Source organism: Molothrus aeneus, chromosome 6, assembly GCF_037042795.1.
Source record: "Molothrus aeneus isolate 106 chromosome 6, BPBGC_Maene_1.0, whole genome shotgun sequence".
Classification (NCBI taxonomy): Eukaryota; Metazoa; Chordata; class Aves; order Passeriformes; family Icteridae; genus Molothrus; species Molothrus aeneus.
Window position 1 is genome coordinate 48,457,747 of NC_089651.1, and position 23,953 is coordinate 48,481,699.

General features: G+C 41.2%; 1 protein-coding gene across 1 annotated transcript in view; it reads right to left on the reverse strand.

Annotated features, from left to right (window-relative positions):
- The window catches only part of SYNE3 (spectrin repeat containing nuclear envelope family member 3), a 46,340-nt gene that overhangs the window by 6,897 nt on the left and 15,490 nt on the right, over window positions 1-23,953 (reverse strand). The window contains exons 5-17 of the mRNA XM_066551954.1: window positions 19,249-19,410; window positions 18,196-18,540; window positions 16,883-17,019; window positions 14,837-14,984; window positions 13,906-14,088; window positions 13,510-13,653; window positions 12,420-12,554; window positions 11,298-11,459; window positions 10,411-10,574; window positions 9,400-9,526; window positions 9,068-9,223; window positions 8,274-8,423; window positions 7,022-7,060 (exon numbers count right to left, since the gene is read on the reverse strand). Coding sequence (XP_066408051.1) covers window positions 7,022-7,060; window positions 8,274-8,423; window positions 9,068-9,223; window positions 9,400-9,526; window positions 10,411-10,574; window positions 11,298-11,459; window positions 12,420-12,554; window positions 13,510-13,653; window positions 13,906-14,088; window positions 14,837-14,984; window positions 16,883-17,019; window positions 18,196-18,540; window positions 19,249-19,410 — 2,052 coding nt within the window. The remainder of the gene's footprint in view (window positions 1-7,021; window positions 7,061-8,273; window positions 8,424-9,067; window positions 9,224-9,399; window positions 9,527-10,410; window positions 10,575-11,297; window positions 11,460-12,419; window positions 12,555-13,509; window positions 13,654-13,905; window positions 14,089-14,836; window positions 14,985-16,882; window positions 17,020-18,195; window positions 18,541-19,248; window positions 19,411-23,953) is intronic.

Below are 23,953 nucleotides of genomic sequence, written 5' to 3' on the forward strand. Positions count from 1 at the left end.
GACAAGCAAGGACTGTCCAGGGGCGGACGGCTGTGTTTTGTGTAATGCTAAATGCATGCTTGCTCCAAATGAACTGCACTGGCTGTGAAAATTCACATTTGTACTTGATTCATGTTGGGGCGTTTGAGTGACAAGCATGGGTTTGGATCAGGGAGTGCTCAGCAGCTCAATCTGTTTGCAGTTAATAACTCCTGGCCAAACGCACCGTGGAAAATCACTTGGATGGGAAACAGCAGAAAAACACTTTAGAACTTGCTACAGAATATTCTTGTGTAAGTTGCTGAAGTGTTTTACTAAAAATCAGTGTCCCCCCTGGTTTGCTATTGACCACATTCCAGGATATAAGAAAACACACAGTTAATCTAGCTATTTTAGAGAGCAGAGCAATATAGCATCTCATACCAGCCTCATTAGCAGAGTTTTGCTGCTGCTTGTATGTCACCAGTGTGCCTGACAAAAATCATACCTGCACCACTGAGTCAGTCATCCAGCAGAGAAAAAATATTTAGTCTGGATTTATTCCTCTTACCTCAGAGTATTTCCTGAGAAATGCACTGCTGCCTGAAAACTCCTGCTCTACCTAGGGATAAAGAGCCCAGTGCCTTAGTGTCCTACAGTCACAACACACAGACACCAGCAGCCATTCCACTTCGTGCCAGGGCTGTACCCAGCCCAGATATCCTCTATTCTACAGCAGCTGGCACAGATGCATGGGTAGTAAGGCAAGCACAAATAACTTCTCCTTAATATTCTCAGCCTCCAGCTACTTTCAGTTCAGGCAGTTTCCTGAGCCTGATAGGGCTTGTTCATCTGTTTAACATTCAGGGAATCTTTCTTCCCAATACTTGTCCCGTTTCCCCTTAAACCTACACAAACTACACAGCGTCCTCAATGTTCTTTAGCAAGGAGATCCAGCTGGCATGAAGAACTAATAATTTGTGTTAGCTTTGAACCTGGCTCCTAGTTAATTCTACAACAAGAGATGGAGAGTCAACCATCATCTATGCTCTCAGAAAAAATCATGATGATGTGAAACCCTAAATTAAAGGCCTAGGCAGGATGAATCCAGGCCTCCCTCCACAGTGGGAAAGTCACAACATATTGGGCTTAAACTACAGCAATAGGGACAGAAGAAGAACTTCCTAACAGGAAGAATAGATAGGCCTTGGAAAAGATCACCTACACAGGTAAGGATTCTACCACTTCATTATTCCTCTGGGAATAACTAGAGCTGCCAGGAAGGCTGAAACAACAGCCTGCCATACTGAAAGGAATCTTTCATCCTGGAGATGAAGTGGAGTATGCCTGGACAGGAGTATTAAGCAGCACCACTTGTTTTGGTGAAGCAGCTGCCTTATCAGTGGCGTTATGTCTCAGAGGCCCTGTGTTTCTGCCACTTGGGATCCCACTGGGTACTTCCTCAGCTGTCACTCACAGAGGCAGTTTATTGACAACAAGAGATCAGTTCCAGTGGGATCACAGGTTGCTCTCTCAAATCAAAGGAAATTGGGTTTTTTACCTGAGTGTGAGATCATTTGGAGCTGGGCTTCCCATCAGTTCTCAACTCAGAGCCATGAATGTCCCTCTCCAAGATAAACAACACATTGCAAATCACAGCTGGCCTTCTCAAGCGGGAAGTAATTTAGGGGAGCTGGATACTACTGTCACCACAGAACTGAGCATCCAACATGCTCCTGGGCAAAGCCACAGGAGCAACAAATAATCCCACAAGCCACATCAGGAACTAAGACCAGCCTGTGTTGATTAGAGGTTACATGGCCTGTGCAAAAGGACAGTGAGACCCTGAGTTCAGAGCTGTATTTTCCTACCAGCAAACACTGCCCAGGGTAGGGAACCAGCAGTGAGGAATCAGTAAGGGGGGGGCTGGGACCCCATTGATCCCTGTGCTTATCATTCTCCTTTGCATAAAGAGCTACCAGAATGAAGCAGAAGGCTGAAGAGAGGTTAACTGCAGCCATAGAAGCAATTTTAGCTCCGACATTTTCCATCTTCAGACTGCTTGACTTTGCACCCTTAATGCTCCTTTCAATTCTGAAATGCATAAGCATATGCATGTAAATAGGTAAGTGTACAGGCAAATTAAAGACTGTTTTCTTCCTTAGGGCAGATTCCCCATGGCTGGGGGATAATCTAGAATCTTCCAGGGAGGCTTCATTTAAAAGAAGCAGAAAATGAGCCAGCAGTTCATATCTGAGGTTTCAGCAGCCACATATGGTGGGTATTTCAGAATTTCTGCTGCAAAGTCACTCAGAACTAAGCACTGTGCCATATGCTACTGTGACACAAATGGATTTATAAAGGTTAGCTTCTGTGTGCACATACAGCATGACATGTTTCCAGCATATCATAGGACAAGAGCTACAGCCTGATCTGTTAAAGTAGCACTGATTTCTATAATTCTCCAGACCTAAGCAAGCAGAAAAAGACCTTAGTCTTCTATATTCAGGAAGGCAGGCAAGTAAAACAACTTTTCCCAATTTCCAACTTCCATTCATCCTTGCAAGTTGAAATAAACTAATTAAAATAAGCACAGAAAGAATAAAAACTGAAAGAAAGACAAAAGACAAAACATTCTGGAACTTGCAGAAGAAATTATTGACATCAAAAGCTGGTTTATCATGTATGTATGATATATGATGTATACAACAATGTATGTATCCAGCTGCTTTGCCAGTGACTTCTCTCAAGTGACTTCTCTCAAGTCAAGATCAAACTTTTCTTAAATTTCAGCAGTCACTATACATAATTTAATTATATTTGCATTTTATTTAAATACTTCAAAAATGCGATGGCTTACTTTTAAATAAATAATAGGTATAAAAATTAGAGGTAATGATTAGAAGTGTTTTTCTTACAGTGCCTTCTACAGCTGTGTTAAAAACCTGTTTTTTCAGGTGTATACTGAAAATTGGTTGCATTCTGCTATGGATCAACAAATCTCTCTCTGTCTCTCTTTACCGTTCAGTTAGGACATAAAATTGTAACTGCTGAGAAAATAAATCTAAGCTATCTCCTTGGTGAAAATCTGCAGCTAAAGGACACATCTCTTTACATAAAGCAGGGAGCACCAACCACCTGCCTAACTAACACCACACAAGCATGAAAGGAAAGTAAGAACCAGGTGTCCTGGGGAGCAGGATGGCACCTCCTTGCACCAGCACTGCTGCAGGCAGAGCACTGGCAAGGCACAGGTGTGGCAAGATCAGATAAACAGCAAACAAAGAGCCCCAGCTATCTAACATTAGGGGACACTGCAATGTAAATTGGAAAATTACATGAAACCTCCAGAAATAAGGGCACAGTGGCAGGGAGTCTCCCAGGTGCAGTAATGTGAAGGGAAGCTTGTGAGCCTGCTGGAAAAGGAAGGGGATGCTGCTGCCTGGCTCAGCATACCTAACAGTGGGTCTGAGTTAGGAATGCGCAGTCAGGATTTTTCTGGAGGTGGGGTTTTTTGGGATTTTTTTTTTTTTTTACTAAGTTTCCTTTCTGAGCAAATATCACTGTAGGGAGAAAATAAATCTATTTTCTAATTTTTAATGCTAAGATGCCCTTCATCCTGTGTTTGGGTCATGGTATAATTCCTAAATCAGTTAAGCACAGGCTTATAGGCAGTGATGAAATAAAAATAATGGACAGATATTACAGATATTAGCATTGCCTATAAAAGAGGTTTTGAAAAGTGAGGAAAAGATACCTTTTAGTAAGTCTTTTTCATTTTACTAAGACTGTAATTGTACAGAAGATTTCAAGTGGATAACACCAGCACGACCTGAGGAAAACCCTTTCAGTAGAGAGGCACCACTACCATGGGCACTACCACAGAATGCTGTGCTTTTCTGCCATGAGGAACTCCCATCATATCTGCACTAGGGCAGAGCAGAGCACAGTACTGTTTTCTTCCTGGCAAGCTGTGGCAGCTCTTGCTTTGCAGTTTCCTGAATGACTGCATTAATTTGATTGACTCCAGATCAATGGTGTCTCTAAATAAGATTAAATTACATGTTCCTTCTGCCTGTATGTTACAGGAGATTACTCTTAGCAGAATCTCAAAGGAAGCAATTAGCTGACCACTGATGTAATGAATTCTAATTATTTTGTTTGTACAAACAATAAAGCCAGATCATTTGTTTAGCAAGGAAGTAATTACTCTGAGAACTTGAGAAAATAAATCAAACAGGGCTACCTAGACCTGTAAATAATGAGCCTTCTACTTCCTATTTATGCTAAGAATGCTCATAGAATATTTTCAGGTAGCTGGGAGCCAACCTTTGAAAGTAACATTTATCATAGTTATTATTGAGCACTTGCTTGATTATGTTCTTGAGTGTGCTAGGTACCCTGCAGAAATATCCATCTACATTGGCTGTCACTGGCACCTGCTAAAAATTCACTGCAGCCAGTGCAATTTCCTGCAACTGCTTTTTGTTAATCAACAAGAAGTCACTCACATCACAATCATTAGGCTGTTCTGCTCCTAAGGGCACCAGTGGCAGGGGCATGTCCTCAGCAATGGATGAATGATCAGGAGCAAAAGCACATTACTATACATGGAGCAGGCTCTAGTCTGCCCAACATCTGGCTATGTAGGCTAGAAATGGAATCAAATCAGAAGGCAGTCAAATGAGAATGGTTGTAACTGGGTCTTCCCCTTCTCCATGTTGATCTGCTGCTGCTGCTGCAAAATGTTCACAGCTCCAACAGGAGAGACAAGCAGAGTCACTGGGGACCTCGTGCTGCAAAAAGCAGAGAGCGCTCCAAAAATACATCAACTTCTGCCACTTCTGCTGATTTTGTGTGACTCAAGAGCATGAGGGAGCTGACAAATTAGAGATAACCTGATCCAATTTTATGGAAACTCACTGATTGTTGCAAGCACAGTGATGCAGCCATCTGCACTTCCTGCAGATACCAATTCCTGAGATCAGCCATTCTCTTCAAGGTAGTTGGCTTCCTTTACCATAGCTTTGAAAAGACATTCATATTTTGCTTAATCTTTCTTTTCTTTCTAGCCACATTTTAGATGTTAAATCTGAGTTTAAAGTAAACTGCATAGCCTAGAATTCTGCAGTTGGCCTGGTTTTCCTCTTTTCTTAGGCCAAACAGTGATACACCCAAAAGGGATCAACATTATTTTCTGGCTCTCTTAAGTGGTGCTCAAAAATCTTATGGCAACACTGTCTCACATCCTGATAAAACCTGAATAAAAAAAAAGACATTACTGCTTCCAGCACTTGGATTCTTGTTGTAGTGTTACTGTTTAAACAGAGAATAAAGGCCCTGAGGTCAGTGAAATCTCACTGAAGTGAGCAGGGTATAAGTTACAGCAACATCTGTACTGGCTGAAGGGAAACTGCAAATCACTTGTTAGTGCAATGGGAGCCATTTCCCTCATGCTTATGAGGTATTTCAGTTCTTCAGTCCTTTCCACCCTGAGCTGTTTCTCTTTGTGTTCAGTAGCTATTAAAAACTCACAGAGTGAGGTTTTTTTGTGCTCTTGCTGTAGGCCTAATTGACAAATGTTTGCTGCCTGCCGTTATGCTAAGCCAGTATCTTTGAAAATTAACTGAAGACTTTAGTCTAATTTGGAGACTTTAAGGGTGAATAAATATCATGTACCCCAAGGCAGGTGAGGCAGATAAATTAAAAATGGCATCTAACTGTACTGGAGACATGCTTATGCCTAAAGCTTTTGTTTTGTTTTCCCTACAAACAACTTGACCCAATCAAACAACGTGAAATCAGAGAACTCCCTGGTCAGTCTTCTGGAATATCCCTGTGAGCCTCTTCTAGGGAAAAGAAGCACTACTAAATGTTTGGCTGCCTCTACACCAAGTATTAAAATGTCATACTGTTTTTCCAGCCTGAAAAATTCTGGTGACCTTACTGGCTGAAACAATTAATGCTGAGCCAGACAGGCAAGAACAGAAAGTCTTTGGGGATCTTCAGCAAGGCTGAACTGCAGCCAAAACTATTGAGGAAGGTGTGAGAACTGCCTTAAAACTGGTCAGTACTTTGCTGGGTAAAAATATTGGAGCTGCTACTCCACATTTGAGAATAAGAGGAATATCTCATCAGAATTAGCAAAGTCTTGATTTCTGGCCATGCTTGAAGTGCACTGTACTGCACCCTTTATTGGTGTTGCACGAGGAGAAATCAAGGGTTTGATTTACCTTGGAATGACTATGTGATTATGATCCTGCAACACATTACTCATCCAATCTCCTTTGTGTTGGGCAAAAAAAGCCTTATTCTATTCCTTCTAAACACAAATGGAAAGTGAGATGACAGTACAAAGCAGAACAGCTTCTATAAACAAAGCAAATTGTGACAGAAAAATTTGCTGACTTTATGAAAATGGGATCAAAAGTACTGCTTGGTTTAATAAGAAACTGGCAGTATTTTGTTTTCTTTTAGCTTCTCCTTATCATCTCCTGTACTGCCTCTGTTTCTTATGTCATCACTTCAAAAAGAAAATCCATCACAGGAGGAATTCTGCTGCTTAGAATAAGGATTTAGTCTAATAGCATTAGACAAATCTCTTGACTTTCTCCGGCTTTCTGCATTAGAAAGAAGGTGGGCTGATTGATCCAAAGCATTTTTTTTCAGAATGTCTAAAGAATTAGAAGTCCCATTTTCAAAATTATTTTAGGCACTTTACCACTAAGTCCTTTAGATAGATATTTTGGCTCTTTTTTAGTCTCTTTTGAAAAATGAATTAAATTCATATAGCACGCAGATGTATAAAAACTGAGTTTCCCTCCTCTCCTAAATATCCTCTCGAAATGGATATTTAGCTTCAAGAGATACAGTAAGCCTACTTCAAGAGTAAAAACTCTGGAATAATTTTCCATTGAAAAATCTGGAGAGCATCAACAAATACTTTAAGAGTGGCTCTTAATAAGCTAATTGATTTCAGGAATCTTCAGAAAAGTTTAAAACCATTTTCTGCAAAATGTCTGGTCAAACATTTTTTTAGCTTAATAATAAGAAACTGTCTTGCCTTTCTGAATCTGTCTGGTTCCTCCAAAGATCCAGCACCCTGTTTAAAAGAAAGAAAAAAAAAAAAGCAGCATGAAGTTAAGATCCCAGAGGCGCCTGTAAATGAGTATTCACCACACAGGGGATGTTTCTTTCATATTCATGGTCACCTGGACAGAGTGAACCAGCAGGAGATTTTTTTAATGGGCTTTTTAACAACATTAGGCAGAAAGATGACATGTTTTTAGGTTCTTGACTACTTGAAACAGATGAGCAGTTCTCCCAGCAATACCTTTGACTTTACTGACACCTATTGACTCTGTTAATGCTTACAGAAGGTTTTGGTTAACAAACCATGAGTCATTTCAATCAATGGCAAACACAGAAACATGCTCTTTACTAATAAAAGTCATGCTTACCTTCCATGCATTTTAAAGGATTTATGTTCTAAAAAAGCTGTGGATTTCAAGAAAATGTTTCTCAAGGCAGAAAATTTTAAAATGTCTCAAATTTTAGGTGTTCAAGTTTGAAAGCCCTCATATACAGAAAGTACCAAATGCAAACCTGTAAATTCTAATCCTTTGATTATGGTATCTTGAAGCTGCTCAGATAATGTGAGTAGTTAAGCTAGAAAAATAATTAATTAATAATTATATATGGTTATGCTAAGAACATGGGAGTATCTTTAGCATGCCCTGGAATATTTTATATATGATGATGTATTCTGCCATCCTTAGGATGTCTTATATATAACAACTAGGTAACTTCTTTAATAATTTGGTTTTTGAATTAAAATGTCTCCTCTTTATTTCATTCCAAATCATTAACCTATAAGGACAGTTTCAAAAGGGACTAGGTCCTTCTGGGCAGTTACTTTGGATCAGTTCAGTCGGTGACTATTCTGTCTCACAGCAGGAGGCACAAATAATGAACAGTGAATATATTCTTACTGCGGGAACTCCCAGAAAAATAATTCTATGGAGAATGTTGTGTGCAGAAAGGGCAAAAAATAGAAATCCATGTGCCCAGAACCAGGCACACACCCAAAGTATTCACACACACAAACACCTCTCAGATCCCAGCTGCATGTCTCTTTGCCATTTACTATTCTGGTTTGAAACTTTCATCTCAATAAATATCTTGAGCATAGCGTACAAAGGGAAAAAGCACACAACTCTTAATTAAGCAGATTACACATGAATACTGCTGAAGTAAGACTAGCAATGTGAAGCAGCCTGAAAGAGCAATGGCACAGCTCAGCAGCTGTCACTTACTGGTGAGCTCAGGGCCTCTCTCAGCTTGGATTTGTAGAGCATCCATCGGTAGCGCAGCTCCTCCAGGTCCTCAGAACTTCCCACCACAGGATGAAGATGAAGGAGGTCCTCAAAGAGATGCTGACCATGAGGCACACGAGACTGCAGCTCCTAAAGGCAAAGACAAGGCTCAGCAGCAACTCAGGATTCAGGAAGGCCCCACTTTTTAAATCAGCATTTGAAAAAACAGTGATTTACACACACATTTATTTTTGTTCTTGCTTTATTGGCCTGAAATAATATGAAATTCACCTGCAGGACTCCTCTAGCCTTGGATATTCCTGTGTTTAGTTTCTAACAATGCAACAAATCTAACAAATTGCCATGGCATTTGGCTATACTCCACAGGAAGAGTGAGAACAAATATTGATTTGACACTGATTTTAATTAGCTTCTTTTAATGAACACCTTTGGCATAGCACATTGGAAATGTCCAGCCCAACAGCTAAATGCCAGGTGTGCTCCTTTCCCTTCTACTCTGGTTCTGCCAGACCTTTCCTAGTAGATAGGATGAAAATTGTCCTAAATTCCTGAGCTTCATCTACTCTAGAGTCTCATACAGTAGAGTGCATAGTGTTTGATTTTTTTGTATATTTGTTCTTGAGGATTTTTTGGAATTTTTTGTGGAGATGGTGGGTTTTTGGTTAGTAGGTGGAGTGGTTCTGGGTTTTGTTGTTGTTGTTTGGATTTTTCTAATTCTGAAAGAGTTCACACTTATTGCAGTATTTCTCTCCATTCACCCCCTGAAAACTAACCTCAAGTTTGCTCTGGTGTGCTTTAATTTCCTCTGCAGAAGATGGAGTCCCAGCAAGAATTTTGGTCAGTTTGGTGTTTTCTCCTTGGAGCCACTCTTCAAAGTCATGTAGGAGCTTCAAGTGGCTGCTTGCAGTTTGCCCTTCTCCCATCTTTTCCTGGGATACAGAACAACAGGAACAAAAAAGCCCTCACTGTTATGTTCAGAAGTTTCCTCTGAAGGACTGACTGTGAAATCTTAACCTCCAACTTTGTAACCCACAATATCAGATGAAGGCAATGAAACTGTTCTTGTGAGGCTGACATGAAGGCAGACACAGAGTCCCCATCTCACCTGCTTATGGTTGGGGTCGACATCAAAAAAGTGGAAAGCAGGTCTAGACATCCATCTGCTGTCCAAAAATGCTCTTTTCTTCTTCTTGTCAGCCACTGGTCTACTTAACTGCCACTTTTTGAGGAGGCTTGGAAACACAAACCCAGAGATATCAGTGCAGTGAACATTTTGATGGGGGCTGTGGGAGACAGCTCTGGGAAAACAGCACTATTGTTGTTATTATTATATCATTATTAATACTAATAACACTATAACTATTGAAGTTATTCCCAATCAGAATGTCTCACAGCTGCACCAGGACTCTAGTTCTGACATTTCTAAGTGTTTTGTTTACTTTTATTTAGGGGACTAAAAATAATACCTTGGCAATATACCTTTCTTTCTGGTTGCAGGAGGCAGTACAATCAAGCCTTCCTCAATTTTGTAATTTATTTTTGTGCCTGACATATTCTGACAGTATGTATGAATACAATCATACATGCACAGCACACCATTAAATATTAATACAGACTAGCAAACATGAGCAGCATTTCAGCACTACACAGTGGAGGCAAATTAAATTAAGTCTTCATTTCCTATCTAAAGAGAAGATTTTTAGCTTATACTTCTTCAGGTTTGCAAAAGGCACAAATCCCATTGCAGATACATCCTCCTTGGAGGTATCCCCAAGGAGAACAGGAAAATGAGACAGAACAGCACAAGTCACCCAGTCTATGCCAAATTTCCTCTGACACAGACTGGCAGAACAAGAGTTAGCCAGGCCATAAGACACTGCCTACTCCAACACGAGGTAAAGGAAGATTCACAGACATTGTGGTTCACAGAGTCTTAAAAAGGGTTTCTTAAAAGTAATGATTTTCAGTTTACAGACAATTAAATAAAATCTCTAGCATTATGGTATGACTGTTCACTTTCACAGCACAGAGCATAAAGCCTCAAGTGTGTCTGTTCTTACTGCAGTAAAAAGAACCCCATGGAAGTGACATAAGGAAGACCTACGTGAACACTTACCCCATTGCCATCTCCTTCAGTGATTTCCATGACTCCTTCAGCTGATCCAGCTCTGCCTGGACATGGGCAGTCTCCTCTGGAGAAGAATTCTCCATGACCAACTGGCCATGGGTTTCCACAAGGTGCAGCTGGATCTCCTTATCTGGAAACTCAGCCAGCAATCTCTGAAATGCAAAGCCCTGAAATTACTCCTAGGTATCCTGGGTAAAGTGGAGGCTATGTCACACCGAAGGCCACGTTCAGTCCAGGACTATGCTGGTTTTGTTGGCACTAGCTAGAACATACCTAGAGGGAAAAAAAATGCTGCAGATGCTTCCAAAGAGACAACATAGGTCAAAGAGCTGATGGGAGGACTTTGAGGGTGCATGATGTCAATGCACCTCCTTCTGTAGCCTTCCCATGAAAGACTTTGGTCTCCCATATGAAGGCAACAGCTGCCAGCTGAAGTATCCTGCTAGAGTGAATTTAACATGCAAAGTACTGCCACACAGGAAAAAGCTGGCAGCTTTGGACCAGCTCAGTTAAACAAGCAGAAGGCCAGCTAAAATGGCATCAATGTTTAATATATTGATGAGTACACACAGGCAAAGGCAGATATTGTTCAGAGAGATAATCCTGACAGGAACAGACCACCTATCCTTGGATAATAATTTATCCATCTCAACACTGCCTACTCATTTTCACTGCTCTTGTCTGTTACATGGCCCCACATCCCAGAGCACATCCCAGGGCAAAGCAGAGAGGCAACAGTAGCCAACAATCATTGCAGGAGAAACACACATCATTACTCTCCTGAACCCAAATATCCTCCCTAGAAACCCCCACTCTTAATGTCTGAATGCTGCAAAGTGAATAATTAACATCTTAAACTAAGATGCTTTTCTCACCTCCAGGTCTTCCAGCCTGCCCTCGGTGTTCTGCTCCCCATCAGCATCCTGGCAGGAGTCAATCTTCTCCCTGGTTACTGAGATCCACTGCTGGAGGTCAGACAGTTTGTCATTATATGCCCAGTGCTTCTGAACTTGGTCTTCACTCTGCTGTATCATCATCTACAAATGATAAAAATATGCCAGCAACCAAAGACAGACCAAAAGCACTTTCTTTACTGGCTCAAACACTATGATGGGCACTGAACCTCATGGGGAAAAAGGAAAAAAGCAGCTATTAGTGAGAGACAAAAAACCTATCCTTTTAGCATCAGTGATGTGCAGAACACCTCCAAGCTCCTGCAGGCCTGAATTCAACCACACGGGGGGGTATTAAGAACTAGAATAGCTCCCTTCCTTCTCAGCTGAAAGGGAATAGAGACTTTGCATGTTTTTACAGTCAATATCAAATACATCTTACACTCCCTGAATCAGAAATGACTGTACAGATTTGTTTGGCAAAAGTTCGGTTCAGTGATAAATGGGATGATTGAAATTGAAACTAGAATTCCACAGTGCATGTTCAGGTAACACCTTAACACACACAATTTTATAGTGAACTGCATAGCTAAGGTAACTTCATGAGCTCTTCTTCTGAGAATCTTCTGAGATTGCTCTGGAGGTCACTTTATAGGTATGCTTGCAAGCTACAAAATGCCTCAGGACAAAGCAAGTATTTATACAATTGCTGCACTTTTCTCTTTCCTCAACTTTTAGATCACAAAGCCATAAAATCCCCAGACACTTTGGTACAAACCCCCTCTCCTGTAATCTGTGAAGTGCAAGCATCACCATGATAATATGAGTTCTTTTGGTCAGAAATCTCAGGCCCACTCCAGAAACAGTTTATATAGACAAAATGCATGTGGATGGCATCCTATTCCCAAGGGAAATCACATTAGAGATAATCAGAGAATCCTGAAAGAGTTATCAAAGTCTTAAGAATTCAGTGCTTTCTTTCCCTGAAATAAAAGTATCTGTCACTCAAAGTATGTAATGTCATATGCTCAAAGATGTTTTAAATTTTTTTAAAATAGAGGCAACTGACAACCCCTCAGGCAACTAAAAACTTCCTTAAGTTACCTCCAGTGATCTCTTCAGGGCCTGAGAATCAGATGAGAGTTGGTTCATTTCATGCCTGTGAGTGGTATTTGACTGAACAAGCTTCTCTACCTCCTCCATATGAATTGCAAGCTCTGCCAAGTCATCTTGGATCATCTGCAGAGGAAAAGACAGATTCCATGTGTGTAGTGTGCTAGGTATGGCATGGACTTTCAAAAACATACACCAAAGGTAGCTTCATTTGACAGTGTGAGGAGGAAAAACCCAGCAAGAACCAGTGTCATAAGAGAAAATGAACTGTTTTGATGCCTAGGAGTAAATGTTTCTGAAAAAAATAGTTGGATGTCCTTTACATGTTACTGGGAGCTAACAAAGAAGATAAGTTGCTGAGAAGTGGCAAAGGAGCCATAGTATAACCAGCAAAGAAGTGTGGTGATAACACCCTGTGGTCACCAAGGACGAGGTGCCACAGTACAGGTGAGCTGTCACAGTCACCGTGGCAGGCACATCCCCTGTCCCTTCTCCTCCTGCTCCTCTCTCCCCTCTCCCAGGTATGTAATCCCACTGTATGCCTTCAACAGGCTCTACTGCATGTTGGACCCTTTGCTGAGCCAGTTCAAAACACTAACCAAAACATTATCATCTTTTCCCATTAATTTTTTTTTTCTTATCTTGGACAGCTGAATCAGCTGTGGAGTAAATCCAGCAAGTGTCACAGTTAAGTGACAAGGTAAAGAGCAGAAAGATGAGGATACAGAAGGAAGTGGAACAGTGGAAACTCTTTTGAGGAAGTTAACCTGAACCAATCTTTCTTGTGCAGTTTCACTGCTAGTGGGAAGTGTCAGGATACACTTTCTTTAGCAATTAAACTAGTCCAAGAAGGTGTACCACCAACAGCTCCAGCTGCTTCTTCCTTCCCTCAAGCTCAGTTTGACAGTGCTTCATCTGCACTGCTTTAATTTCATTCACTCATGCTATAAACTGGACCAAATGAAATTATCTAACACACAATCGAGGGGAAAGGTACTGAATTCCCAATGCTAAGAAAATATGAACAAACAGGAACCACAGTTAGCTGAGGATAACATGGCCAAGCAATACTGTAATGTACCTGGAGTCTCTGGAGTTGTGTCTTTTTACCCAAGAGGTCAGGCCGTGGTTCCTTCTCCAGATCTAATTTGGCTTTGATGGCAGATAATTTCTTCTGCAATGGTGCAAAACCAGCATCAAAGTTCTTATGTTGCAATATCAAATTCTAGGTGGAGAAATAAGAAAACAGGTCCAGCATTTAACATATATACCTTGACATTGTGTTTTGTCAATATCTGCTTCATATTCAGGACAAACACTGAGCTACACTATGCAACAGACCACAAATTTATTTGAATATTTGATCAACCTAGGAAAAGGGATTAGTACTAAATTTATATGTATAAAACTGGCTTAGTAAAGACTTCATCTTTGTCTTTATCACAGGCAAAGACAGTATATGAGTTTTGTAGTTCACCTGGAGCTTGCTCTTGCTTTGCAGCAGACTTTTGTGTAGAATTTCTCTCTCCTTTGAAGCTTCAGCTACTTCTTGAAGGAAAGACACTGCTTTTTCCTCACCAAGCACATTGTTTAGCACATCTTTCTTTAGCTGTAATGTCATCAACCTTTCTTTGAACTGGGAGCTTTCAGCTAGAGCAGCCTGAAGGAGAAAAGTTCTTCCAGTGAGATCATACAAAAAAAAAAAAAATCATATAATCATATTATTCTCACACAAGTCACACAACCAAAGCAGTACAACAAAGTCAGGTAAAAACAGCATGCTGGGCCAACAAGGGGTAACAGAAGGTACCTGGACAGTGCCCAGTTAAAGGAAAAATCTTCCTGATAATGTTAGAGGCACCAGGGCTGCATCCATTTTGTGAACAGAAAGAGAGGTAAGCTGTACTATGGAAAGAGTTGTCTGTGCAGAGGAGAGGCCTAAACAACCAACAGAAAGGACAGCTTGAATGCTCATCCTGAGGATAAATTCCATCCCTGTTCACAGACACATTTATTCTGGAGATCACAGGGATGACAAAGTAACAAACATACCTTGCTGGGAACATGCACTAATCGTGCATTTTAATCCCACATCTATATCACCACATAATTCTTTAACAGAGTCCACAAACTTCCCATCCAGGGAGATCTGGGCTAATGCTGAACAATATTATCATCATTGTTAAAGATACCTAGCATTTTCTGCAGCCTGCTCAGCTGACACTCCAGTTAACCAAATGGAAGGCAGAAAATAAGGCAATGTGCTACAGATGGAGCCAAATAAAGAGCTCCATTCCTCCTGGGGGGTTTCCTGCCACACTGGCAGCACCTTCCAGCTGCTGCTGCCTGGCAGCTGTAGGCAGGCTTGGTCAAACCCACATTTCTGAACTTAGCAACAGCTTTGCTACCTCAATGTGAGCCAGCTCTGGTTCTGCAGTCTCCAGGAGCATCTGGACTGATGGCTTCCACTGCTCAAAACTTTGCAGGGGATTTTGGATGAGTCTCCACAGCTGGGCTTCTGTATCAGTGCTCATTTTAGAAGTCTTGCTTCTAACACTGTAGGGATAAAGTGACAACCAAGAGAAGGATTATGAAGAAATCCAAGCCCAAACATTCTATTCTTCAAGGCATGAATTAACACAATACTGGGGTGTAAACTATACACAACACAAAAGCCTCAGTCTGTTTTGCTGCCTGAGCCTGCTGTGGCATACCAGCAGCTGCTCTGTCAGTCAGAGACATCTGACAAAACTTTATTTAGATGTCTCAGAACACATTTGTCTTCTGTGCAACTGTGTATCAGGAGCTACTTTACTTTTCTAGTAGCCAGTAATCTTCCCTTGTATGTGAACTTTCTTAGCTGCTGTCACTAGTGTGATTTAACAAATCATATTATCAGAGCAGTCTCACTGACTCATGGGAGGAACAAGTCAAGAGGGTCTAGAATGTAATTGCAGTTGCCTGGAAAAAACAAGGTTTTGTTTCTTAAAAAAATTACATTAAAAAGTCTTTGATAACCTTATGTTAAAACAAAAAGTGAAAAATACATTTTTATGTATTTATGTATTCATATAGAATTATTTTAAATTTTGCAGAACTACTTCAATTTATATTAGTACATAGAGGTGATTCTGATAGAAAAGTATTTGTATTTATGTATATGTACCCACATACATACACAGCTCTATTATTGGGGGAAAAAAATTAAATCAGCAAACCTTCAATGAATATCCAGGCTTCTCTTAAAAAGAACACAGCCCAAACACAGCCAAGTGACAAGGCCCAGCAGTGACACACCCCATGCAGCTGCCTCCTGTTTTTCTCAGCTTGCAGAATCCTGCCTGATGTGGCAAAATGCAGCCCAAACTTTATGTTCACAGGGGAACAGTATCTTGCAAACTCACAAGAGAAGCAGGTGAGAGCAATGCCAAGCAGGATCAATACTGCCTTTCCATAAACACAGAAATCTTACCTGTGTCACTGGGCCATGACGGGGCTGAACAAAGGCAAGTTTGCAGAGGCCAAAAGCTCCGCAAATAGAAAGTTCTGACTTTACTGAACGCCCTCTGCCATTTGCTCTGCTGCCCCTGCCAGGCTCAGTGGGAAACTGCCAGACTTCCCAAAGAAGCCTTGGAGAGAAGCTGGCAAAGAAGCAGCTGCCATTTTCTGCTCAGAGAAGTCCCTGCCTTCTTTGCTCCTTTTTCAGCTTTGTTTACTTGCTAGTTTTTAAACTGCAATCCTTTCCCACAATGACCTATAACCCTTCCAGCAGGACAGCATACTGTGCACAGAGGGAAATAAGCTGGGATACAGGAAGAGAACTGACCTTCTTTTTTTCCCTTAAAAAATGATCCTTTCTTCTAGTTTGCAAAATTTGCTGCAGCTTCTTTACTTCCTGATTCCAGGCAGCCTGGAAACGGAAACACTGAAGTCTGGGAGAGGCTAAACTTTCAGAGTTTCCAACCCAAGGCAAGTTGAAAACAGGAACATGCATATGAGCTGCCAGGAGAAGGGGAATAAACTCTGCCAAATAATTGCTAAGGCTGGTGAGTCACTGCAACAAACTCAACAAGGGAGGGCCATAATTCTTCTGAACCGTTTACTACCACAGCTCCTGTCCTGATTTTCTAGTTGCTGGCATGAAAGGCAAGCAAAATACATAAATTATTATTATAAAATGCTAATTAGATCAGATTAGCTGCCAGCAATCTAATTTTCTTCAAACCATACACAACATTAATGATGTAAGAGCATTGCTTGAAAATTACCAGGAGCCTGCAGCTCCCAGCAAATGGCTAAAATTATAGCTTGACTGAAACACGGAGGCGGATGTAATTATCAAAAGCTTTTTTTTTCTACCCATCACCTACAATTGGATGGCATATCACTTTTTCTTAGGCCCCTGACAATCCCTGAGAGAAGATTCCCCCCACCATAATCAGACTTTCCAGTACCTTTGATACTGCTGTATTGCAGAGACAACACTCTCAGCGTGTGGCTGCACATCTTGGGAAAACCGTAGCAGTTCCTTAAGCTGAGCCTTCAGCCTCTCAATCTTTGACTCTTCTGCAGCCAGAGCTGCTCTTGTTGCCTTTATTTAAAAAAAAAAAGAGCTGATCACACCTTCACACCTTATATAATGTCTGCCATATGAAATAAGAAGTAAGGCTCTGTCTCAGGGTATGCACAAATCCCCTTTCAGTGTTTTTTTTCCTGGTTATAAGGAATATGGTCCTTGCTAAGACAGAAAACATTCTCAGCAACAGTTTTTTTCCAGCAGGCTCTCTCTCCTCCCCTCACACTGCCCAGCCTCTGCATCTGATCTGCAGGGTTCACTGTTTGAACAGAGCGAATCCCAAACAGGCCTGGTTTCAGTTCACTGGTTGCAGTACATAACATGAGCTGCATTTCTGGAGCAGTCTTAAAAGCATCTATTTGCCTGAACACATCATTCTCAGAGCTCACATATAGAAAATGTTAATTCTAGGGTGACTCAGGGAAACAAAAACAACTAAAACCCATGCAAATTTAGCTGGATTGAACCAGTCTAAATTTTTTTGATCCTTTTTGCATATACTTTTCCCAGTTAGTCCTGCACAGCTCTAGATATACAAAGAGCAGTGAAAGGCATTTTGAGAACAGATAATAAATACAAAACCAGCCCTCAAGAGAAAACGAGTAGTAAAGATTCTTATCTACTTAATGCTTAATGTGTGACAATTTTTTTGCACTCATTTTTGCAGCAGATTGGTTTTGGTGTACATACTGGATTGTTGCAATCTCAGGACTTCTTAGTACTGATGATGTGTCTGCTAGTAAAGGAAGAGAGGTATCTATCTTACAGAGGTGATGGGTATGACATAGCAATGGTCTCACCAAATACCTCAGAAATATGTGTACTTGTGTCTGTCAATGCACTTGTGTCTGTGTATATATATATATATTCAGTGAGGCATTAATTTCCTGCTTCTTCTTAAGTGGAGCAAATTGTGTTGCTTGCTCTGTATTGTGCTCTTTTTGCATATGATCCCTTTGAACTCTAGGCATAAACTGCAGCACATCCTCCAACCCTGCTCCTCCTGTGCAGTGTAAGATGAAGGCTGGGGCAGTTGATTCCATTGTTGGCAGCCCCATTTTCCTCAGTGTGTTTCACACACACTCATACTCCTTCCTTATCATCCCTAACCAATGGGACAGGCATCTGTTGGATGTGACTATGCCAGTCTCTGGCTGCACTTGATCCTCCACACAAAGAATAACAACTTACATTGCATTTTTTCCACAGAATTACAAACTCATCTTCAGTCTTTTCCCCTTCCCCAGGGTCCAGGTCATTTTCTAGTCTCTGTAGGTCTTTCCTCAGCTGCTGGATGTCTGCTTCTAATTGTCTGGCTTGGGACTCATAGGCACTTTCAGACTGTTGGATCTTGAGCAATCTCTCCTCCTCCTCACTACTCAGCAGTTTCAACTTCTCCAAGGCTTTTCTTAGCTCTTCAAGTTCATCCTTCAGTCTTGCAGATCCAAGTGGAGAGGTATTCTGAATCACCTCTGCACACTGATTTTCAAGGTGCTTCCATTTCTTTCCACCACTCCTAATGTCTTTGGCAATTTCCTGCAAAAAGAAGTTAAATAAAGATTATCTGCAGGAATTGGAAGCTGGAGAAAAAGCTGAAATCAGTAGGAAAAAAGACCACCTCTCCTCGTACGTATTTTGGTTTTCACTTATTATTTCAAAATATGTCTTTTTTCAAGAGACCAGAAGCCAGGGTTAGTCATCTGACTGCCTTCTGAGTAATACTAATTGTCATTGTTTCTGAAAATATTGGTTTTCATTAATGCTTATAACTTGAGATCCCTGACAAAGAGAACAGGAGCTGAAGGCACTAGACATATATTAATAGTTGGATCTCAGAGATTTTAAGCTAAACATTAAAAGCATTAGCACCAAAATAAAGGATATTGTTCTGAAAACTGGTATTTTCATCACCAGCTCTAAACTCTCAAAAACTGTGAACCTTCAGGGTCTAACTGGATCATGTTTACCAAATCTGATTTATTTAAACAAGATTCTCGAAGAATCACATAACCGTTTGAGCTCAGGCTTTAAGAAAAACAAACCAGACCAGTTTGTGACTCATACTGGAAGAACCATACATACAAACAGTTTCAGGACCTCTTACAACTCATCTGCCCTAGCCCATGCTAAAATCACCATCTATTTTGTATGTGTAATTCTTTTCTCAAGAACACCCTTGTATGGTTTGAGCAACACACATGGGCATGAAAAACACACAATCCTAGCTCCTTGTTAGAGCTATACCTTCAGTGCCTTTAGCTTGTCCTCTGTTGAAGTCTTGGTTGCTCCTCCAATGCAGCAGTTTAATTTCTCTGTGACACCACTCAGCCACGACTGAAACTGGGTGACATTGGCGCTGTACTGCTCATGTTCCTTGGTTATAGTTTCAAGCAGTTTCACTCTGTTCTGTAACAAGAGACATCAGAAGTGGTGAGAACTGTGCTTATCTGGCTCTTTTTCCTTTACATTGTAACCCAGAATTTATAAACAAGACTCCCTTTTCATGAGCCCTGATAACACTTGGCCTCCACAGGAATTCAAAGTTTACCTTGAGAAACAGAACACCAAAGTACACAAAGGCTTGCTCCTGTCTGGACTTTGCTGCAGGCTCTCAATGTCTGAGTCTCCAAGAACACAAAGTGCAAGGCCCTGTCAGCTGAATTTCTGGCTTTCCAAAATGTCCTACTCTCTCATTAGAAGAAGAAAAGTGACAGAAGTTTGTTTCTGGTCTTCACTTTGAGAGACAAGCAGTTACATTCCTCTTGTGGGTTAAAAATAAACATGAGCACATCTTATCTCTCCAAATGAAAATAAAAGAATGCAGTAGAGGCATAAAAATTGTTTTAAATAGTTTTCTTTATTTAAACAGACTGCATTGAAAATGACCATCACCTCCAATTGTGTGGTCCAGGCAGTTTTGTACTTACTCAGCAGGTCACAAACTATTCTGTGGTGATATCACAGACTCTGGAAGCAAATTCAAGCCAATGGAAAGCAGGCTTCATTTTTCAAGTTACTGCCTGTGCACCCTATAACCAACAATCCCTGAATTTATAAGGGCCTGCACATCATGAGCTGCTGCCTGCTGATCCAGTCTGGCACTCCTCACAAGTCAGAGTCACATTTGCTCAGACTGGCCTTGTTTGCCAGCCCAAGTTCAGGCCTTTTTGATTTTGACACAAATCACCTGCTCTGTTTCACTAGTACAATATTCAACATAAGTATTATCTTCTGCAAAATCAGACTGATTTTTTCTTGCCCTTCTCCAGTTGGCATGGAGAGCAATTGAGGTACACTGTGGTTAGATTAGATTAAAAAAAAAATCACTCCTTGTGCAATCCATTTAGAGCTTGCAGCAAGCTTGAAAGCACCCTTTGCTCTCACAGACAATGGGCCAAGTTTCATTTTGTGTAATACAGGACACAGCACTGGCCTCTGAGCAGCTGCCCTCCAGGGCAGGTAGAGTGACAGCTGCAATGGTGGGTAGAGCTCAAAAGTCCCCTTTGCATTTCCCTTGCCCCTGTGAGGCTCTGGACAGGTCCCCAAACCTGCCAAGCTGCCTGAGGTGGCAGTGAGCCATGTCCATTCTGCCAGCCTGCTCTCCAGCCAGGCCAGAAGGATCCCCCATGTGCTGGGGGTGGCAGTCTCTCTGGGACTCTGCCCTTCACCCTTGGGACAGGCTATGCCCATGGTGCACTACAAAGCCACCACCCTGCAAGTGGAACACCACCAGCCTGTTTTTCACACTGCCACTTCAGTCTCTGCTGACTTTTGCAAATCCTGAGTGACTCCCCTCAAGTTAGCTGACCTGCTGTGAGACAAAAGAGGGACAGTTAAGGGACACTTGTTTCCCATGGAGGATGAAATCATTAGAGCATGACCTTTAATAGCACCAGCCATACACAGGTTTGGATGAAACCAAGGGGTAGAATTATGACTGCAGACTTCTGTGTCCAGCAGAACACCTCACTTGCTAAATCCCCATGTGTTAATTCGATTCTCAAATCTGCAGAGGCTAAACAGTTCATGCTTCAACCTCAAGTCAAGGATCTGAAGAAGACAGCCTTACAGCAGTGTAAAAGAGCCACACATCAAAGTGACCCAATTCAGGCTAAGCTTATTGACTCCAGGGAATTAGATTATTTTACTGGAAGAAGCTCCAAAAGGCATAAATCAGAATAAAAAGCAGAGATGCTATTAAGCTCAAAAATCTTAGGCTGATATACAGGGGTTTCAAAAGGAAGTCAATACAACCTACCCTTGGCCAGCTAAAATAAAGGAATAAGCAGTTTGGGTTGGTCTGTGAGGTCAAGGAATAGATGCCATGGATCTGGACAGACTGTGCTAGTTGTCACACAAAAAGCTTAGAAAAAGTTGGCTGAGCCCTCCTCCGACAAGAGTTAAGCAGGAAAACTTTCCAATGATGAAAGATAAGGTATCACCTGCTCCTGTTAGGTTAGCTGCTTGGGGAGCAGCACAGTGGGAAATTCAACATCCATATTCATTAGGCTATCATGAGGAGACATGCCCAGCCCTGGGTACTCAAGGAAGGTGGACAGAGGCTTAGGAAGCCCTGTCCCCTAAGCTCTCTTCACAGTCAGGGAAGGCAAATAAGCCCCCTCTGGAAGGCAATCTAGAGCACATAGAGGAAGTTCCTACTTTAAATCCCTCTGTAGTGTCTCAAGGAGAGTACAGAAAGCTCCTGTAGCCCTTCCTGGCACTTTTAGTCTTACCCTTGAGGTACCTTTGCAAACTATTGTAAGTATCTAGGTTTCACTTAACAGAGACAACACAGACTGAAATGAATCTGATGTGCTCAGAAGTATTTAATATATTTCCTAAATATCAACTTCCCATATATCATAACTTTTCTTAGCATCTTCAATCATCATTTATGCTGAAACATACAACCATTTACATCTGCATATTTTTAATTTCATGGGCAAGGGAAAGCATGTAGGAAATGGCTGCCACATCTAAATATATTCCTATCAATGTAATTAAAAGATATGCTTTAAAAATTTGGGAATGTTAAAGACACATGTTAGCACGAAGAAAAAAAAAATAACCTCCCACCATTTGCTCATACCAAAGAAGCAATATCACAGGCAAACCGTTTAAGAAACACTGTCCAAGAGCCTGCCTTCTGATAGAGCTGGACAACTGCACAGGGTCTAAAAATGCCCTTCAAGCACCAGAGTAACAAACACCAGTGAGCTCCTGTGCTCACGCATTCAGCTGGCATCTGCAAGTCACATTTAGTCTGGCCTCTCATCATGTGAGGAGCCAGAACAATCCCCTTACAACTCCTGTGTCTCTTCCATTCATTCATTCCTCCTGCCCACTGCAAGAGGTGGCAAGATTTCCCTAACAAATGTTATACTTTCCAACACAATTCCCAAGGTGCCTATCACCTTGGCATTAGATAATAAACTCCTCATTTACTTCAGTTGCGAAATCCAAGGCTTTCCAACTCCCTTCTTTGTTCCACACCTCCTGAAAGAGAGATTTCTTAGCTGGATTCTCTCAATCCATCCTTCTACGAAATGTGGTATTTATAACCAATGCCAAAGAAAAGCTTTTTCTAGCGTCTCAGTTGGCTGGAAACATAAAGACATATTTTGTCTAACTAGTATGAGCCACTTCCTGATCTCATTTACACCAGCACGTATCCAAGTCGGTTAGAGAAATCACACCGTGTAAAATCAATCTCACAAAGGTCACATCCTGGCTTTGAGTATTCAAATTACTTATCTAAAAGAACAGCTTTATTAAAATAACTAATGACTGTCTCCAGCTTCAAAACCAAAGACATTTTTGGTGAGGAGGGAGTGAATGATAATTTTAAATGGCAATCTAGACAGACAACACCTGAATTCCCAGGAACCTTCTTATTTGAATACCCAGATGCCTTGTAATCAAGGCATCTACCTTTAAAAATAAATAATCAGTGTTACGGCCCAAGTCTGCTGGTGGTTTCTCTGTGGCAGCTGCAGCTACAGAATTTCCAAACATACTCTAGATTTTGGAGAGACATGAGCAGTAGCTGTATATTTATGGCTAAAAAATATCTGAACTACATGCTCACAAAAGATGCCAGCTTAGGGGTTTTCTGTCCCTTTTGGGGCTTGGGGTATTTTACTTCAAAAGAGAAAATGTATCTATGAGGCAAGCAGGGCAATGGAACAAGCATCTGAATGTTGTTGTTCCTCCAGTGTGATCTGAAGTTAACTTTGTACAACGGCATCCAGGGAGGGAAAGCATCCATCACTGTCAGGCTCCTGTTCTGGACTGGTGTGTAGGTGTGGGAATTAATAGAAGGCAGCATTATAACAGAGGCAGATAGCAGAACCAATGTAATGAAAATTACTTCTATTTGCACCAGGTAATTCCAGCCTATGAAATTCTGGAATGAACAAAAACTAGGTTTTAATTTCTATAAGTTTGGTATAGATGTGTCTATATATATATATATATTTAAAATACCCCTTTAAGTATTTCTATTGATTTGATTAGTAAGAAATTGAATTCTTCTGCCTATTCACAGATGTCTGCCCCTCAGCCATATCACATGGTCTAATCCTGTCATTATTTGAGTTTTAGAAGTGAAAAGTACAAGCATTTTCTGAAATCTCTATGCAAAAATAGGGTGAAAGGAAATCACTAGTATTAAAAGATGAAGCAGGATATCTTACACCAGCCTATCTGACAACTGTTCAAGCTGGAAGATTAGTATTGGGCAAGAATTAGTATCTGTGTGCATGAAAATCTTTCAGATAGTGGAAGTGGCCACTGAGCAAAGTGTTGGGCCAGAGCTGACTCCCACCTCTGTGTTTCCCAGTTCTGCAGGCAGGGAGGGCAGTCCTGGGTCTCAACTAATCCTACTTCCTCCAGCAAGGCTGTGTCCATGTAATATTCCCTGGCTCCTGGCATGGGTACTCTGCATCTG